Consider the following 19,949-nt stretch of genomic DNA (forward strand, 5'->3'; position numbering starts at 1 on the left):
TTCAGGAGGAATTTTGAAGAATTTAAATGTGACACTGTGTCTGCATCTGGATTTCTTTTTTTTCTTTTTTTTTTTGGTCAAGTTACCAAAACAGTCCAGATTGATTTTTACAACTCTGCTAAATGTATATTTGTTTTTGTCTCTCTACAGCTGATTTTTTTTTTCTATAAAGACTTGAAGCCTTTTACTGTCATATTAGAGTCTAAAGAACTAATGAAACAAATGAGCAGCTATATATATATATATTTATATATATGTATGTGGTGTTTACACCCTTGTAAAACAGGACTGAACACTATTTTAATACATTTTGATTAATGTAAGCACATTTGTCAGTTTTAGTCTAAACCAGTTACACTCGTGTAACTGTTTGTGTTCAGGATTTAACTGACAGCCTTGAAACTGTTGAACTCTACTGTCTTTGTTTGTCAAATGTAATACAAATGAGTTCAGATGCAGGGTAAAGCTGACTGAGGCTGCTGAGCAGACACTTTTATGTTTGGAGATCTGCTGCTCTCAAGGAGGAAGGACACTGGAGTCAAGTCAATAGCGTCTGTGCAGGTCTGCGTATCATCAAAACGTCTATTTCACTGTCAGAAATCCACATTTTCATCATCTTATATTGTTTTCAGAAAGCTATGCAGCGCAGATGAGAGTTTAACCTTTTAACTTGGAAAAGCCGAAAACGGCATTGCACCTTTAGACATGTGAGTGTACATGTGAGCACAGATGACGCTGCTTAAAACTGCCTATGTGGCACAATCGTCTCCTCTGTGCACAGCCGGGTGTTTACTGGATGTGCACTTGGCTGGCTTTAAGTTCTCTATAGACATGTAACCATCTACATGTAGCTACAGTGCTGAAGCTTATAAGACACAGACTCAGAAGCGATGACACTCCTGCATAAATATTAGGTTCATAAATGCCCTCTTCATGTCTCACTGAGATTCTGTTTGAGAGGATATTCCTTCATTTTTAACCCAGACATGTAAATGTCCTGAGGCCAAATTCCCTGCTTCTCTATCAGAAACGGCTCCTTTTGATTTGTCGCTGTAGAGCCCAGTTAACCTTTGTAACGAGTAGCTGGGAACATTACTGATGACAAGTCTGCATTAGTTACTAAACTCCTTTTATATTTCAGTGAGTGAGAAAAAACAAGCAACATGAAGGACTCGTATAATTTATCACGTATCATTAATATAGATGTTATAGTGCTGTCTTACACATATTTGCTGTTTGTTACATTTGGACACTCTGGTCCATTTTGAACTAATTAATCGTTGGAAACTGTCTATGACAACTGGCTAAAATATCAATTTAGCTCACAGTTTGTAGGCAGTGATGTGAGGTGGCTCATAAGTGACACTAATGCAGATGTCGTTTTAGGGGAAATTAATCCGGCATTGATCTGCAGTGACTTATCACTTTTAGAGTTATTTATTTATTCATTGCAGCGTGTAGCCTGTGTTTCAGGTGGATTTTATCTGTGTGTTCTTTATGTTAAGTATATTGAACACAAGGTGGTTTATTGTGGACCCGTTTCTTCTTTATCATTTTTTTTTTCACTTTAGAAGGAAAAACAATTTTACTCAAATCACATTAGAGTTTCACATCATTGCAACATGTTAGTCCACATTTTAGAGCTAAGTTTACTTGAAAAGTTGCCTTGAATGTCTTTTTGCGAAACTGGAGAAGCTGGAGAGTAAATTCACTCCACACTAAAGTAAATGCTGAACGTCCAGCTGACAGCAGGTCAATGTGCTCACACAACTCACAGCTGCAAGTTTCTTTTTCTTTTTCTAACTTGTAAATAGTGACATATAAATATGACACGGTGGGTTTATTATGATACTTCTATGTAAAGATAAATAAAGTAAAATACTAATAAATTGCTGTGTGTGTGTGTGAGTTATGTGAATTTTTTGTAAGTGGTTTGTTATCATACACAGCTACTAGTCCCCATAGAATCAAATTACACCAAAAGTCACCCCAGGGTGCTTAATATTGTAAAGTAAAAAAAACATAGAAAACCCTAACAATCAGATGAACCCCTATGAGCAAGTACTTGGTAACAGTAGGAAGGAAAAACGTCCTCGTAACAGAAAGAAACCTCCTGTAGAACCAGGCTTGGGGAGGGGCGGCCGTCTGCCACGACAGGTTTGGGGATCTGGGGAGGGAGATGGGACAAAAAGACACTGTGAAGAGAACCAGAGCTTAGTAACCAATGATTAACCTTTTATGTTGCGGGTCAAACTGGCCTGTTTTAAAGTTAAAAAAAAATTTTCCCTTCGATTTTTTAAAGTATTTTTTAACCCCCACATGTTTATATCACATAGATAGTGTTTGGGTCAGTTCGACCTGGCATTCAAAGTGGTTGTTAAAGGGGTCAAAATCTATTTGTTTTATGTGCAGCTGTGAGACACATTTCACCACACGCACAACACTCCCTACATGAGGTTCTATTGACCTCGTGTAAACCGCGTGAATGCAGGTGGCGTTATGACTTCTTCTCCACCCACATTGAGGGGACACTCGCCAGCAAGAGAGCAAAACGTGTAAAGAATCTCTGCAGTGGAGTCCTGACAACATTCCACAGCTACATATGAGACATTCTCCTGTCAGAGTTTTACCGAATGAGCAGCAGAATAAAGGGTCATAGCCCTGAAAGCTCTAAAATTCAACTTTGATCATAGAGGAGGAGGATCTGTCTGCAGATGAAGACCATCGTGAAGTTAATTCTGAATGTGAACCAAATAAAGAAACTGATTTATATTTCTCCAATCATGACAATAACATCAAAATGGTGAAATAGTCATCTTCATCCTCAAATATACATCAGGCAAAACTGCAACATAAAGATGGCCTTTTTGGCTCCCAGAAACAAATCTAAACAAAACCACATGCGTAGCATAGAGGAGAGAAGGGACATATTTTAAACAATCAGCCACGTGGTGACAGGTGTGCTTCCTCTTAAGCCCCGTGTCACACGGGTTGCCCACCTCCAAACCAAACCGAGAGAGTTGAATGAGTTGAATGGTCATCACACTAGTATTTAAACAGTTTACAAAGAAGCTGTTACACTCCCACTCTTCAATTGACTTTCCACTACAGTTCCAGCAGAAACCATGTGATGATGAATCAAGCAGTCCCAGCTGCTCTGCCGTTCTGTCATTATATCACATTTGTTCATCCATATTACATAAGTATCTGGATGATTACATTTTCAGCCTCAATTCAAGGAGTTTAATAAAAGTGTTGCACTAACTTGCAATGTAATATCCACAGGAAATAATTCTGTAGTTATCCACTATAGGTGCCTCTCAGGGCTTTTGGTGTTGCTGACTGAGAAGTGCCTTTATTCTTGAATGTATGCGGTCCGTGATTTGACCACTGTTAAAGTCTCTCTGATTGGTTTATTTTGGTTAATGATGAGCTCCTTCATTTGCATTGACATCACTTCACTTCATATTGAGAGTTCAGGTGAACAGCCTCTATATTGTTAACACTTGGGGGGGGGGGAATCCAGATGTTTTATCAGCTAAATTTGTCATGAAAAAACTCAGTTGTCCAACTACTTTGTGCAAAACGGCAGTAATTCTCCTCATGTTCATTGACCTAACCGCGTTTCAGTGCGTGCCTGTGCAGGGTTTCAGGCTCTCACTAGGTGGCACTGCTGCTTCATACACTGAGCTACCTTCCTGCTGTGAGGCTCTCACTTCAGGTTTCTGGTTCAGTCCTTCATACCAGACTGAAACCTCATGGTTGTTATATGATTAATGTGTATTCAGCTGCTGGTAGGTTGTGGTGACAGTGCTGTGAGCTTTGCTGCAAATAGACCGTTGTCCCATCTGCTGGCACACAGACAGGTCGTGGCATTGAAGGGATGCAGTCGATATATTTATCCTTGTAAAACGTTTGTTACACCTGGGGGGCAGCTTAAAAGTCCATGAAGATGAATCAAGTCTTTAAAATTTGAAATTTGTCAGTTCTGCTTTGTAAATGACAGGTTTTATAGCACATCCACACAAGACTGAACCACACTGAAAACATCTGGAATAAAACAATGATTTGATGAATAGTTTTATTAATTCTTGACCTTAGTGACCAAATAATGCTGTAAAAAAGACTATCTAATTTAAAGTCTAAATATCTGATCTTGGAATATTTCTGACATATTGCTCAAGACTTTGATGTCTTGCTGCTTCCATTAGTTGGCATTCAGCTTAAGACTATAGACTTTGGGTTCGCCCCTGCACCAGACCAGGTCTCCAATTCCAGCTCCATGTGCTGCAGCTCCCCTCACCGATCCCCACGTGACTACACTGAGCTATTTGAGGAACGCCAAGAAAAGAGGTCCTGACCCTTCTTGGCCTTACACAGCAGCATTCAAAGTCTTTATTTGTCACTTGGAAACACCACACAGAGCCTTACATTGCTAAAAAACAAACAAACAGGAATATAACTATATAATATATAATAATAAATATAACTAAATAACCAGAATAATTTACGTTGCGTTTTGAATCTCAGTCATGCCAAAGCACCATATGGAGGAATCTCAGGAGAATTTCTACAGTCACATAAAGCAGAGAAGACTCAATATAATTTTGAGAAATCCACCGAATAGGTAGCCATGCATCAACCTCTGCCTGTCTTTGGCATGTCACACCGCCCATCATCTTCCATAACACTGCCCACATGGTGACATTTTACCATCTTCATGTTATGCTCACCCCGAGCACTGGAGGGTGATTCCATGAGCTGATTGAATCAAAATGAAGAGAAACAAGAGCTGATAAAGGAGCTGATATTTTATGGTTGTGTTCGATTTTTACCTGTCCACTTACAACATCCTCAGTATCCTCAGCCACTCCTCACAGCAGCAAAATGGACAGCAAGTTCATTTAAATCTCCAACATCAAGTCCTGCCTATTCGCTCTTAAAATAAAGAAAGATCTACTGTACATGTCGAGCATGCTGCCACACTTTAAAAGGTAGCACGCTCATGTACAGCAAGAGTATTGGTTCCAGCTACTGAATGCCTGAGCTTGTGCTATTCTTACACGTTCCCTGTCACTCTCGCCCTCTGTGCTCCCATGATAGTCCTGAAACTTTCAGCTGAAGAAAGCCTCACTAGAAAAGTTGCAGGTAGGCAGCCACAGAGACTGAGGGAGCTTTTACAAAGAAAATACCCTTTTCCTTCAGCCTATTCACGTCTAAAAAGTGTCCAAAATGCTCTCTGTCACCAAACTACATCTAATTTTCAAAACACACAAACCCCCCAAAATATTCTACCCTTTCCAAAGTCTCTGTCTCTCTTCAGCTGCCTCGGTCACACATCTTCCGACCAACTGCACTCATCTTTTCTGCCACCTGCTGCACACACCCTTTCATCTCCATCTTCCTCCTCCCTCTATGCTCCAGGCTTGCTCTCTCTAATCTCCTCCCCCTCGGCCCCTCTGACCTCCTCTTGCGCGTCTCCCTCTTGCGCTCCCCAACAACTGCCCGTCCCTTTACATTTTAGGTGTTTCACTGGCCCCCGGATCCAAAATGGTTCACAGCAAGTGCATAAAAGTAGCTCAACCTTGCTCTGCAGCTCCTCCACCCCTTCAGCCCCCCCACACACACGCAAACACATTCCCTAATCCACATTCTCTCTACTTTCGGCCTGTACCCAAGGAGGCCCTGCTCATTTGCTCTCATCCACCAAGGCATCCAAGATTTTGTCAGCCTACCTCCTCTTTTCCTATTTTCATTGACATATCAGTGAGCACAGGTGCTGCAGAAATGCATTTTAAGTTCAGGAAGGAACCACTGAATTACTGAATGCAATTAAAAATTACCTGATTAAGTCCTCTGTTTACACAGGCAATCAATTCATTACCTCCAACCTCTTGCAGGCCATAGTTAGGAGCTGTAATGACAGTCCAGGTTATGTAAGACTATGTGTTGATATTTCTCTCTTCCCATTGAAACCCAGCTCGATAAGTAAAATATAGAGCAACCCCTTTTTATCAGTCAATATGTCCATTATTGATAAATTACCCATCATGATATATTTCAAAATATTTGCAATTAGATGTGTACAAACAGCCACAGTCAACACAAATAATCTACAAAGAAATCCTTGATCTAAGATCTGAATATTAAAAAAATAAATAAATGAATAATTAGTCATGTTAATGCTGTCCTGCTTTCTGTATGCTGCTTTCAGGTAGGAATTCCAGGAGTTGCCAGACCCATTGTGATTTTTTTTCTGTCTGATTGATCAGTTCACCATAAATATGGTTCTCTTCTCTCCTGCTTTAGATCCATCTCTGTTTTTGTTTTGTTTGTTTTTTTGTTTCTACTCTAATCTAATCCTCTCTCACTCCTCCTATGGAGTTATTATAACCACCTTGGCACCTCCTCTTTCATTCCTTTCGGTGTATCCGTCAGTAATACACACTAACATGCATGTACACACACACACGCACGCACACACTCTCCATTTGTCACACACGCACCAGCTCCCCTCCTCCATTGGAGTTATAATTAATCCAACTGCTTCACTGACAGAGCAGAGTAGCCCCTTCAAATAAGGTTTCAGCTGCTGGCTACTTCGAACTTAGAGCTCCGTGAATTTGAAGCCACATGGGCTGCAGGATCCGATTTTGAGTTTAATTCATTGCACGTCTTGATACACGATTTAATGCATCTTAATACATTTGTGGATGCAGTTATAACTGAGAAGGGGGGGTTACGTTTGCAATCTCCTAATTCTGATTGGTTCTCTGTACATTGATCAATATGTTTAGTATTTAGTGTTTTAAAAAAAAAAGAGTATATTTAAACTAGCAATCAATGAATAAAAAGTACACTTTTATAGCAACACTGTAAGTTAATTCTACTCTAATTAATGTGATTAATTAGAAATAAAGGGTTAATTCTGACATATGATGGCTGAAATAATGCAGTACATATTTAGCTGTTATATACAGAATTTCCAACTTCAGCTTTTGTCCGTTGACCTTTAATAAACCTGTATTAATTGAGTTATTAATTGGCCCTGTACAGCTCTCTTCCTGGTTGACCTGTCAGTCACTGCTTCAAGCCCTGGCCCTCACCGTGGCCTAAATCTGTTCAGATGAGGGAAGCATATTCCCATTTTAAGGCTGGATGAGGCCTACTAGCAACAAATCTATAACCCTGCTTGGTAGCAATTGGCGTCTCCCCTAGAAACACTCCCCAGTGGTCCGCATGGTCCTTATACGGCCCTCGAGGTGGGACCGCGAGCCTTGATGGGAGGTCAGAGCGACAGTTCCATATATGGCGCGCGCTCTCTCCACGTCGGGGGCGCGCAGCGTCACTTGTGATCCCCTCCTGAAATCCGATTGATGGAGTGCCCTCCTTGCCTTCACGTCGGCACCCCACCTCCACCCACTCCCTAGCCTCGGCCTGTCAGTATCCTAATATGGCAGAGGGCCGGGATGGGGGCCAGTGCTGAGGTTTGTGAATGGTGGACGTTCGGTATAAAAGGTGGACAGGCAGCAGTAAGGACTGTAGCTGGTTCAGCAGCAGCACTGGTTGGGTCGTTCTCTCCGAGCCGCAGACACACCCCTAAGGTAAGACCCTGCTAGGACCTGACACTCCTGAAGCCACTCATCCAGGCTGGGACACTAGACTAAGCCTTAACCGGGGAGCCACTGCAATTACTTAGGGGCAAAAATTAGGAAGGACCACCGGGGACAGGAGGCATAGGACTTGAGGCTGATTTGGGGCAACACGACTGCTGGAGGATAGCTAGACCATAGGAGAGACCTGAAGGAAGAAGAACTGTTTACAGTTGAGGAGGCAGAACACAAACACTGTGCTTGACAGGAGAAGCCTAAACTATCAGATCTGTAATTAAATAGACTAAATAATTGATAAATTGATAGATAGGTAGATAAAACATTTGGACTGAGTTTCTGGTCTGATCTTAAGCTGTTCTACTTTATGACAATTTAAAAACGAGAGAAATTTACCTGAGGGAGGATTGGTGAGACAATGGGAATACTAGGGATTTTGGTTCAACTTTAGCTTATTTTAGAGCCTTGATTTCTTCTAAGATTAAATAAAAAGTAAATCTTAGACAAGTCTGGCCAAATTCCAATAGAAAATTTAAAAATAATATCAGTTACTTTTAATAAGATTTAATTGACGTTTACAAAAGATACTCATCACGCGTTGGTTTGTTAATGCACCATAGATTTATATAGCGCAAGCAGTGGACTTGAACAGGTTCATGCTCCGTGAAATTATTTTTAGTCTTTTTAGCCACACGTAGGATGAGAATACAAAATAATGATAGAGTTAATCAACGCCTTACTGTGTAATTCATTTCTGTCACATACATTATGGATTTGATGTGATTTAAACTCAAATATTTTGTCTTCCTCTCCTCTCTTACAGAAGCCAACATGTGTGACGACGATGAGACTACCGCCCTTGTGTGCGACAACGGCTCCGGCCTGGTGAAGGCTGGCTTCGCCGGAGACGATGCCCCCAGGGCCGTGTTCCCCTCTATCGTCGGCCGTCCCCGCCACCAGGTAAACAGCGAAGAAAATTAACCGATAGACTTGATATTAGCCTGGACTAATTGGCGGCAGTCATTATTTCACACTCACGAATTGTCACACCTCACCCATCACACCGTTCAATATCAAGAAATACAATTAACCTTCCAAAAAATAAATTAAAATCAAAATGCAATAAACAAAAACAATAAATTAACATTTTGGATTGTTAAAACATTTAACATTTATTGCTAAAAATGATTGTAAAAGTTCAGCTGCTTGCGCAGCTGATATCAGCGCAGTCACAATATTTTTGGCTTCTTTTACCTGGAGCAGCCTTTAAATTAGTAACAGATGAAGTGCCAACTTCACAACTGCTCTGTCTGTCTCTGTGACTGATATGTGGCACATTTACGCAATGGTCACTGTGTCTGTCCGAAGACTTTAATCTGTCCAGGAAAGGTCGCACATCTGTATGGATCAGTTGACGTCCCCGGCTAACCTTCCTTTTGTCTTCCCCTCTCTCCTCCCTTCAGGGTGTCATGGTCGGTATGGGTCAGAAGGACTCCTACGTCGGTGACGAGGCCCAGAGCAAGAGGGGTATCCTGACTCTGAAGTACCCCATTGAGCACGGCATCATCACCAACTGGGACGATATGGAGAAGATCTGGCACCACACCTTCTACAACGAGCTGAGAGTGGCCCCCGAGGAGCACCCCACCCTGCTCACTGAGGCCCCACTGAACCCCAAGGCCAACAGGGAGAAGATGACCCAGATCATGTTTGAGACCTTCAACGTCCCTGCCATGTATGTGGCCATCCAGGCTGTGCTGTCCCTGTACGCTTCCGGCCGTACCACTGGTAAGACTGACATAAAACAAATAAACAAACATAGCTTACTAAACACATAAAACACATATAGCTAGTTTACCTTATTACTTAATAATATGTTACTGACATAGTCAATCGATCTAACATAAATGACAATAACTATTGAGGGAGCAATTTCACAACAAAACGCTTTTACGCACAACTTTTACGCACACTCGACCAGCCTTTCTGGAACTGTTCATGTAGGTTTATTTGACTTTATCTCGTAAATTCACCCCCAAAGCACCCACTTTACCCATGATTTTACGCACAAAACGTATTTTTTAACCTTTTTTTTTTTTTTCGTTTTTTGTCGCTCGGACTTTACTAAATTTTCTCCGTGGCTCTCTATAGGTATTGTGCTGGATGCTGGTGATGGTGTGACCCACAACGTCCCAGTCTATGAGGGTTACGCCCTGCCCCACGCCATCATGCGTCTGGACCTGGCTGGTCGCGATCTGACCGACTACCTGATGAAGATCCTGACTGAGCGTGGCTACTCCTTCGTGACCACTGGTGAGCAATTGAACAATAATCAACACGGCCTGAAAGAAAGAGGAAAAAGAAAGAAGGAAACTAACATTTTCTAGCAAGACGTTATCTGGGCGAAGACGAGTCTAAATTGTCAGTTAGCGTTCACTTTTATTAGCAGTGTTTGGGATAATTTGCTATGACATGCTTTGATCAAAGATTTACCCATACAGATAAAAAGGCGCAGCAAATAATTGTCACACTTTGTGAGGCCTATTAATGCCCACATGCGAGCATATTGATACTTAAATGTAAAGATATTGTTTTAAATAGAGTGAAAATAAGATGTGTACATGTTCACAACAGCGAAGAATTTGTGTAGTTTAGCCCATTAAATCCGTGTTATTACGCACATTAGTATTTCACGCTTCACGCTTTTGGCACTCTGAATAATAACTTATCAACTTATAACTCCACAGCCGAGCGTGAGATCGTGCGTGACATCAAGGAGAAGCTGTGCTATGTGGCTCTGGACTTCGAGAACGAGATGGCCACCGCTGCCTCCTCCTCCTCCCTGGAGAAGAGCTACGAGCTTCCCGACGGTCAGGTCATCACCATTGGTAACGAGAGGTTCCGTTGCCCCGAGACCCTCTTCCAGCCTTCCTTCATCGGTACTTCAAAGAATCAGTTCTTTAAAAAAAAAAGTTTTTGCCACCAAATAGACTTATGGAGGCTACTGGTACATACCGGGTAATAATTTCTTAACACTTTTTCATCTCATCTGAACAGGTATGGAGTCTGCTGGTATTCATGAGACTGCCTACAACAGCATCATGAAGTGCGATATTGACATCCGTAAGGATCTGTACGCCAACAATGTGCTCTCCGGCGGTACCACCATGTACCCTGGTATTGCTGACCGTATGCAGAAGGAGATCACTGCCCTGGCTCCCAGCACCATGAAGATCAAGGTACTTGAAATTGAACTCAAATCAGAGAAGCAAAAGCTTCAGAGTTTACAAGAAGATTGAAATATTTTATGCATAAATTGGCAAATACGCACCCGATTTCACTGAACACTTGTTTACTTATAGAAACCGGCACTTTACTAATCCACTCTTTCCTCCTCCAGATCATTGCTCCTCCCGAGAGGAAGTACTCCGTCTGGATCGGTGGCTCCATCCTGGCTTCCCTGTCCACCTTCCAGCAGATGTGGATCTCCAAGCAGGAGTACGACGAGGCCGGCCCCAGCATTGTCCACAGGAAGTGCTTCTAAATCCTTCATCTTTTTCTCCAGCTTCTCCATCATCTCAATCATTTTTACCACCAGCCGTCTGGAGATCAAGCAAGGAGGAGGATCGACCTCTGCGGCACGACAACACTCTGCTGTCGATGGACTGTTTGTCCGCGCTGCTGACATTCATATGCATTTTTTAATCCTTTCAAAAATGTGCATATTTTATGGCTGTCTGTTGTCTGTGTTGCACGGAGAAAGGCTGTGAAAACCACCACTGAACCATGCATCCACCAAAAAAACTTTAATAAAAAAATAAGAACAACATGTTGCCCAACACATGTGAATGTAAGTGTATATACATATTGATAATTTATTAAAGTCCATTATTTGGTAACTTTGCCCCTGGTCTTGTTTTTCCGGTATTGGCAGAGGATGACAAACAAAAGCGCAGGGAAATCAGACGATAATATATATTTTTATCTCTTAAAAGATAAATTTGCCATAAGCCAACAATGCAATATTACAGTATTCAACAAATCCTGCAAGAACTGTGGGAAATAAACCGGGATAACCACTAAACGAAACATAGTGCGGCTAATTGTTCCACGAAAGACCAGGTGCAGGGCGCATTCATGGACATCTAAACGCGAGCTGGCACTAATGTCTGGATCATATTTGGATGGACGAGAGGCAGGGGGAGGGGCTGCTAGGTGAAAGAGGTATTGAAGGGCGACGCCTTCGAGCAGTTGCCGACAGTCGGTGTTTGACTTGCCAGGAATGCGCGAAGGCAGCAGCAGCAGCTCAGCCTTTTAGACTGACTGGATTAGTAGCATATCCGACACCTGACACCCTCCCTGCACGACCATAGGAGCTCACCCACCGGCCCCCAGACCATCTTTAGACACAACCAGACTCCGGGTACCGTGGGTCATCTCCGCAGGATTATACCTTATATGCATATAAGCTCACAGGTTATGTAGATGTAGGTTTGGGAGTAGGCTGCAGGCGCGCACATCATTTATAGCACCCGAGTAGCCTATTGTAAGACAACATGTTTCCTGTTTTCCCCCCTACAGAGCACCATTTATCTTAACAAGTTGGCCTAGGTGTAATCACTGAAGCCTAAACGGCTCATACCTTATACGACAAAAACAAACTGTATTTCCATCCTCTTTTGCCATTTTGTACAAGTTCCATGGCCGCACAGACGGCATTCCTGACACCCCGGCGCGGGGCCACCTGTTGCGGGTGTGTTTGGCTTTTTAAAAACGTCTTCAGGTGGGCGGAGCTAAGCTCGGAGACGCAGTCCCGTGTGTGATTACAGCAGCGGCACTGTGAACGCCATCTGTCCTGCTCTGCTTCCGTGAAATCCGACCCCGATGTGAGTATATTTACTGTACGCAAAATTAGACAGTTACAGCCCCGAATTTCTCCGTGCCAGGCGCGCACTGCTGTTGAGTAGTGACAATGGATGGTCTGTGACATTTAACGTTTACTGCGCTTCACCTGCTGGCGCTGACAGGCTATTATCGCTGCCCTGTGTCAGTATTAGCGCCATATGATTAATAATGGAGGTTTATAAATAACACATTTGTCATGAGGAGGTAATAGCTATAAAAGCTACAGGCAATAAATAGCCAGCTCACTGATTCTCAGTTACAGCCTAATGGCGTATGGTACACTTGTGCTTTCTGTACGCAGGTGTTGATTAGCTGGACTACGGAACAGCATTTTTCAGCAGTGAGGACAGGCTTGTAGAGCTGTAGCTGAATGCGTTTCACAGCCTGTCGTGTTTTTTTGTTTCTTGTTTCCTTTTTTCACACTGATTTGTATCCGACCTGTAAATTGGAATACTCAAGAGCAGTTTACACCTCTGCGGCCAATCAGAGGAGAAGGTGGCACTTACGTCATCGCGTTCAGGAACTTTCTGCTCTTAACGATGTAACGGTTTTTACCGGAGGCCATTTAAAAAAACGAAACGCCGATTAAATGAATTAAAAATGGATCATTTACTATGTAATTGTCCCCAGATTTGTCTTTTGTCCTCTTTCCTAACACAAGGAAGCAAACTGCCCCCGCCTGCATCCGCCTTCGACAGGATGTAGGCGGGCTCCTTAGAGGAGGGGGAACCCCTCGTGCTGCTCCGTCATTGGTTTTAACGGCTTCCCCATTATCTTTTAAATGTCTGGCGGTGCTAACAAACACGGAGCTGTGTGTAAAGGGGCGTGGAGGCTGTTTAGGCGTGTTCTGCTTGAGTAACAACAAGCTGTTTTTTCAGTTTATAGAGTTTTCAGAGGAGCAAGATGGTGGCGAAGAGGATCCGCTCGGAGTACATGAAGAAGTTTAAAGATCCCAAATGGGACACGTACACTAAATGTTACGAGGAGATGTTGAAGTACAGGCTGACCCGCAGGCTGCTGGAACACACGCACAACCCCTGGTTCTGGGGCGGCTCCGATACTGACTCGGACTCGGGAGGTAGAAGTCCTCCTATTCCTCCAAGCAAGAACCAGGTACGGGACCAGGAGGATACCGGTGGCCGCGCGGAGGCTGAGCTAGAGGAGTGTGGGGGTGCGAGGACGGACACACAGCAGGAGCAGAGCAGAACCTCGGGGCCCGTACCCAGGCTTCCTATTCAAAAAGAGGAGGAGGATACAGGGCCTGCTGCACAGTCTGCACTTCATGGTAACCTGTATAAAACCCTTAATAACATACTGGGATGTATCATTTTAAATATTATGTATTAAAGCCACCGAAAATATAATAATAATAATAATAAAGATAAGATAAGACTTTATTGATCCCACAACGGGTAAATTTTTGCATCACCTCAGTTCAGGTACAGATATCAGAAGGAAATACAAAAATACAAATAAGTACAATCAATGAAAAAAAGTAAGATAATACACTATATACAATGGTAGCATACACAGTATGTGATTATGGATATGGTTGGAAATATGGAAGACATAAAGTATATAGCTTGATATAGCTATTGTACCACTACTATTCCTATTTATAGACATGTACACACACACATGTAGACACTAAATATACATATGTATACATATACATACATATATACCTGCAAATGTCCATACACATGGAAGGTCCATTATGCATGAAGTGGTGACCGTGGATGTTCACAGTGTCCAGTGACTTATGACATTGTGATTGAGGAGTTATAGAGTCTAACTGCTGTTGGGATAAATGATCGGCGAAAGCGCTCCTTCCTGCAGCGAGGGTGTTTCAGTCTGTGACTAAAGGAGCTGCTCAGCCCACTCAAATACTCATGCAGTGGGTGATGTGGGTTGTTCATAATAATAATAATAATAATAATAATAATAATAATAATAGTAATAATAATGTTCCTGGAAAAATTCTTAAGTCTTTGACTCAAAGCTTTTGGTTGTCAAGTTTATTCTCCAAATTTGAGCCCTCTTGTCCAGCTCCTTTATTTCTTTTTCATTCAGTTGCCCTATTACTGCATTGTAGGGATACATGCTTGATACTTTACTGTAACTTACGATTTTCTTTGCTCTTTTGGCCCAGCATCTGATGCTATGAGGGAGACAAAGGTACTACAAGAGGAGCAGAGAGCCAGCAACAGAGGTAATAAGTAATTAACAGTTGCTGAGTCAATTAAAAATAAATAAATAAATGAAAAAGCCTTATAATAAACACTGTTAATGAAATGATGAACTGAAAGTTGATTAAAGTTAAATCAATTTGTATTTTGCTTTTAGCAAACAACTCTCTGTTATAAGCAACGTCCATAGATAGTTTATAGTGCCTCTGGTTTATTTTGTGAGTTCCTCTTCCATGTTGGTGGTGCTTTAGCCCGTTTGCTTCTTCTGTTTATAGAGAGAGACTCTGAAGGACCCCGACCACAGCAGAGTAAACCCTCAAAGTCCTTGAGGCAACCCCGGCGATCACAGCGGGTCAGGCCTGCACCATCTCGACTGCCCAGAGAGGACAGTAAGGAGAGCAGACATCCTTTCGCCTTGTATGGGTCGGGGGAGAAAGATGCAGACACTGCAGGAAGGAAGACGCACAACGTCGGCCCAGTGGCTTCGACTAATGAGGTTATTTTACTGTCATAGTGGATTTGTTGACAGGTACATACAGAAGCTTGTTGTTACATTGGATTTTTGTTTACCTGATAGATCTATGAATCAGCTCTGCGTGCTAAGACCAGGCGGGAGGTGGAGCGTCATATCCAGACTCAGCGGTCTGAGCGGCGGAGAGCCAAGTCTGCTGACCTGGACAAGGCCAGAAAAGTGGTCCAACCTGAGTTCAACCCCTGGCTAACTGAGTACATGCGTTGCTTTTCGGCTCGCTCGCGATAGGACACAAACCGGAAAAAAGACCCTCTACATCAGGATGACTCTAGACAACAAACACAAAACTGAAGCCATCACTGCCTCTCACCTCTAAAGTTTAAACTTCAAGTGGCCGAGTAGGACTATATTTATACTGGGATTACTTTAATGTTCCCTACTATGAATTTGATAGTTACTTCATCTAGAGTTTTCTGCAGTTCCTTTTTTAAATGTTCTTTTCCCCTAAATTTTAGAGTTAAAATTGGCATGCTGTAAAACAAACATACCTCAAGGTTTAAAATGAATCTTTTTTTCCCCTAGTATTATTGAAACAAAGAAAATAGTTTTAATAGAAGTAACAGACAGACAATAAGGTCTGTTTTTTGCATAAACAATGCAAAAGAGCATAAAAAGCATTATTGAATGATATTAGAGCACAAGCACTAACAGAGCCCTTTAAAAAAAAAAGAGTTCTTGCATATAATATAATAGGGTCATAAATGACCACACTTGGTCATTTTAGTGGCTAAAGGAGCATGGTCACTTGAGGGTTAAACACCGACACATGTAAATGATAACATGAAATGGATTCAAACAGATTCTCAGGATGGAAGCTGACTTTCCTTCAATGTTAAGTTTCACTGTGTGGCTTATTCCTCCATGTTTCTATAAACCGCTTTTACTAAGACAGTACAATAATATGTATTTTACAGAGTAAGATACTTTATAACAAATGTAAAAATAATGGATACGTCTGTAATACACAAGTTTAGTTGAGGATGAGGAGTCCCAAACGTATGTCAAAGCCATACTTTGATGCAGCCCCTTTAAATACATGCTGTATAAGATGTACCCATATTTTTATACATAGATCTCAAACTACAGTGGGACATGTCGAAAAGATAGAGCCTTGTTCTTCTGAGGTAAAGTGAACAATGGTGTGAACGTATATAATAATACGTCATTTCCTGTGTGCGCACACAGACACACAAATTTATGCCAAGAACTCGGAGTAGTTTAATCAGATGAAAGTTTTATTTCAAATTCACTTGACTTTTAATGTGCATATTTTCCTATTTGTGCAGAGTACAGCTGAGTACACTTAATTGATGTATAGATATATTGATATGTAAGAGTGGATTTTTAATGCTGGGAGCTGCTTCACGTTTGTGTCCCTCCTGATGGTTCAGACGTGGTTGTTAGGTAGTGACTCACTTTATGCTGACAGTGAAAATCACACGTGTTTTGTGACATTGCATTTTCAAGTATTTTCATGAACTCTGATGCGTTAGTGACTTAAAGTGGTTTTATAACTGATAGCATTGCTTTGTTCTTAATCATTTTGGTGCTAAGGTCTCAACGGTATTGTGGATACTGCGGACTTTCCTTCATACATCCACACACGCAAGTAGCAGCAGCATCAGAGAGAGTTGAACACACTGCAGTTTTTTTGTTTTAAAAGCACAGGTAAATAGAAAAAACACAAGCAGATTTAGAAACATTCAGAGAAAATAACCAACTACAGAGAAGTGCTGCACAGACAACACCTGAAAGATTTACAGGGGACGCAAAAACGATAGACTGTGTTTGGCTAACGGAGCACAGTCTATCGACTTGCAGCTGACTTGCTGCTGACTTCAATAACTTAAGTCACAAAAACAACAAGCATGTATGGAAGCTGTATGGACAACAAACATTTTTTGGCATCCATGAGTAAAATCTTTGACTAACTTCTGAGAAAATAACTTGAAATTGAAATAAATACATTTTTTACTTACGGCTCAAAACTAGGGTTGTCAACATTAATGCAGATTAATCCGTCATCACACTTAACGCGATTAAAATTTTATGCAATTCACCCATCTGAATTGCAGAATGACTCAAAATCCCTGAAATGTCTCCGTCAATGTATTTCGGGCAGTTTGTCCAAAGTTTGTCCATTCTGACCGCCAAAGATTTTAATCACATTAATCATGATGATGCGTTAATGTTGAGAGTCCTAGTCAAAATGTATGTATGTTTGTTTGTTTTTGGTGTGGTGGCAAAAAAGCTTCCTTATGGTTTGGTTTATCACCTCTTTGTGTCCTCTAGAAATATTTCCAGTTTTTGAATAGGCCTTTGTGAGGGTTTGACTAGTACCTATGTAAGCACATACATGAAAGGCAACCAAAATCTGTGTTGTCCTGTTGCTTTCAACAATTTAATATTTGATATTTAGCAAAACTAAATATCAGAATATTTTAATCTACGTGATTTGGCTCCGTTTTAAGCCTCTGTATTTAAAACCTTCTGTCTGATTGAGTGTTGGATTTGCAGTTGATGCGCTGGCAGATGGAAGATACTTAAAAAAATTAATTGCTACTTGCATGCATGTCATTAAACTAGAGCGTGTTGAGCTCCCTTTGGTTTGTTGTTGAGGCCAAACGTCTTTATCGTTATTAATTTAGAGTCAGTTACAGCTTAAATAACCATTAACAGGAAATGCATACAAACACATTATGCTGATGTACTGTTTGGTTTTCAGCCAGTCAAGAAGCGCTTTGATCATTTAATCACTGTGTTGTTTTCATGTAATTAATTTATGAACATTAGACAAAAGTATGTAAACTCAAATAATGACTGTTCAAACCACAAGAAGTCAGATCTAGTAATGTAACAAAGATAAAATATGTTGGTGTAAATATTTTGCAGATGATAGTTTGGTTAGTGGCCCCGCTTTTACTTTTGTTTTTACTTTTTCACACTTGATTTCTGTGAATGTTGAAACTTTGAGTTCAGTATTACATTAAGATTTGCTTTTAAGTTATAATGAAATGCAGGTTGGTGCAATATTTTGATGCTTTAAAAGTCGGTTTTGAGCCTTTGTGATTTTAGATGTGATGAACTTTGACAATCTCAAAAAACAGGAGGGAAGCAGGACGATACATTCCTTACTTCTTTGTTAGTTATTGGGACAAAGCTTTATAGTCGACTTAGACTGTTTAGACGTGTACCTCTAGTCAGGAGATATTTTACTCACTATGTGTTTTTCTTAGGTTTACATGATAATGTGTGGCAGAAATCCACCAAGCCAAAACATTCCTGACACGTTACTCATTCACGCTTCACAGTGCAGGATGATGTTAGTGAAAAATGAGTTTCACGTGATTGTGAAGGCACTTGCATGACAAATAACTGATGTACTTGGTCTAGTTTACTAACAACAGATGTAACAACTGTAAAACTGCTTAATTCTGTACATTCTTTGTTTACATATTGAGCTTTGAACAAGCTTCATTGTCATAATTAAAGGATTTAAAACAGGTGGGCTTACGTGGTGTTACGCTGAGCTTTTAATAAAATACATTTACATCTGTGATTATTCTCAAGACTTATTTAATATTAACAGGCTATTTTCATTGTCTTAATCCTGATTCTTGCAGTGACATGGTGTGGTCTCTCAGTACATTATCAAGCACCTGCTGTATACTGAAATAAGTCTGTTTACACTAAGTTTTTGTACAATAAATTTAGCATATTTAATAAGGCCATGTACAATTTTAAAGGTCCTGCAAATAAATAAATAAATATATATATATATATATATATATATATATATATATATATATATATATATATATATATATATATATATATAAAAAATACATTTTCAAGGCTTTTATTACCATTTGGGTTAGGTGGATCGCATGAAAGATCTGTTTTACCTACTGTTTGATAACCAGGCTCATCTCCTAGCTTTGCTCTGGACATACTCTCTCATCTGATTTCAGAAGCTAAGCAGGCTTTTCAACATTGACACTAGACATCTAAAGTTCCATAAGTGGTCAAGAAGATTAGAGGACTGCTATTGAAATGCAGTAAATATGCACATGCAGTACTGTACATTACAGCTGTGAAACTGAGAAACTTCACTGGTGTTCACACGTTCTATATCATTGTTGCAACATTTCAGATTAAATCCAAAACAAGTTTGTCAAAGTGGGAACGTTTTTCATACTTGATTGATTTTATATTGAATGACCCTTTACTGAATCTATGACTGTTGCAAATAAAAGGAATCCTCTGATTTTACGTTTGACTATACTCCATCCATCAGAGCTCACAGAGCTCATTGAAATGGTTTCTGCTTGGTCAAAGATTGTAAGTAAAAAAGTCTCGTTTAGTGAAGACAATGCTGGATTTGTAGTAGTATTTATTTTAAAAACATATGCCTTTATCATACATAATAAATTATAAATCTATGATATTCATAATGACAGGAAAAAAGGACACACGTAAATACAAACAAATGACCTGATGAGAAAAACACATGATAGAGAACAACCAAAGCCACCATCAGATATCAAACACCGAAGGATGGGAAACATTTGAAGTGTCTGATTCAAAATCCGCGTTTTAAAATGGCTAATATCATCTAAAGCGGGGAAGGTGAACGTATGGCCCGGGGGCCAGAGAAGGCCCCTCGTATGGCTTTGGAAAATGTGAAATCTTCACAAGGGCATAAACTTTGGA

The 19,949-nt window shown here is 40.8% G+C and overlaps 2 protein-coding genes across 2 annotated transcripts; both read left to right on the forward strand.

Moving 5' to 3' along the window:
- Positions 1-7,520: 7,520 nt before the first annotated feature.
- Positions 7,521-11,509, forward strand: acta1b (actin alpha 1, skeletal muscle b). The gene is made up of 7 exons (XM_085371055.1): positions 7,521-7,604; positions 8,434-8,570; positions 9,074-9,398; positions 9,762-9,923; positions 10,358-10,549; positions 10,668-10,849; positions 11,011-11,509. Exons 2-7 carry the CDS (start codon positions 8,442-8,444, stop codon positions 11,152-11,154), a joined length of 1,134 nt encoding a protein of 377 aa, XP_085227181.1. The 5' UTR covers positions 7,521-7,604; positions 8,434-8,441; the 3' UTR covers positions 11,155-11,509.
- Positions 11,510-12,444: 935 nt separating this feature from the next.
- ccsapb (centriole, cilia and spindle-associated protein b) lies at positions 12,445-15,566 on the forward strand. The gene is made up of 5 exons (XM_085353578.1): positions 12,445-12,496; positions 13,394-13,800; positions 14,668-14,727; positions 14,980-15,200; positions 15,282-15,566. The coding sequence occupies exons 2-5, from the start codon at positions 13,419-13,421 to the stop codon at positions 15,462-15,464; spliced, it is 846 nt and encodes a 281-aa protein (XP_085209704.1). The 5' UTR covers positions 12,445-12,496; positions 13,394-13,418; the 3' UTR covers positions 15,465-15,566.
- The last annotated feature ends 4,383 nt before the right edge of the window (positions 15,567-19,949 follow it).

This window comes from Diplotaxodon limnothrissa, linkage group LG1, assembly GCF_057381915.1.
Source record: "Diplotaxodon limnothrissa isolate DT_005_m linkage group LG1, D_limnothrissa_male_GT1.1, whole genome shotgun sequence".
NCBI lineage: Eukaryota > Metazoa > Chordata > Actinopteri > Cichliformes > Cichlidae > Diplotaxodon > Diplotaxodon limnothrissa.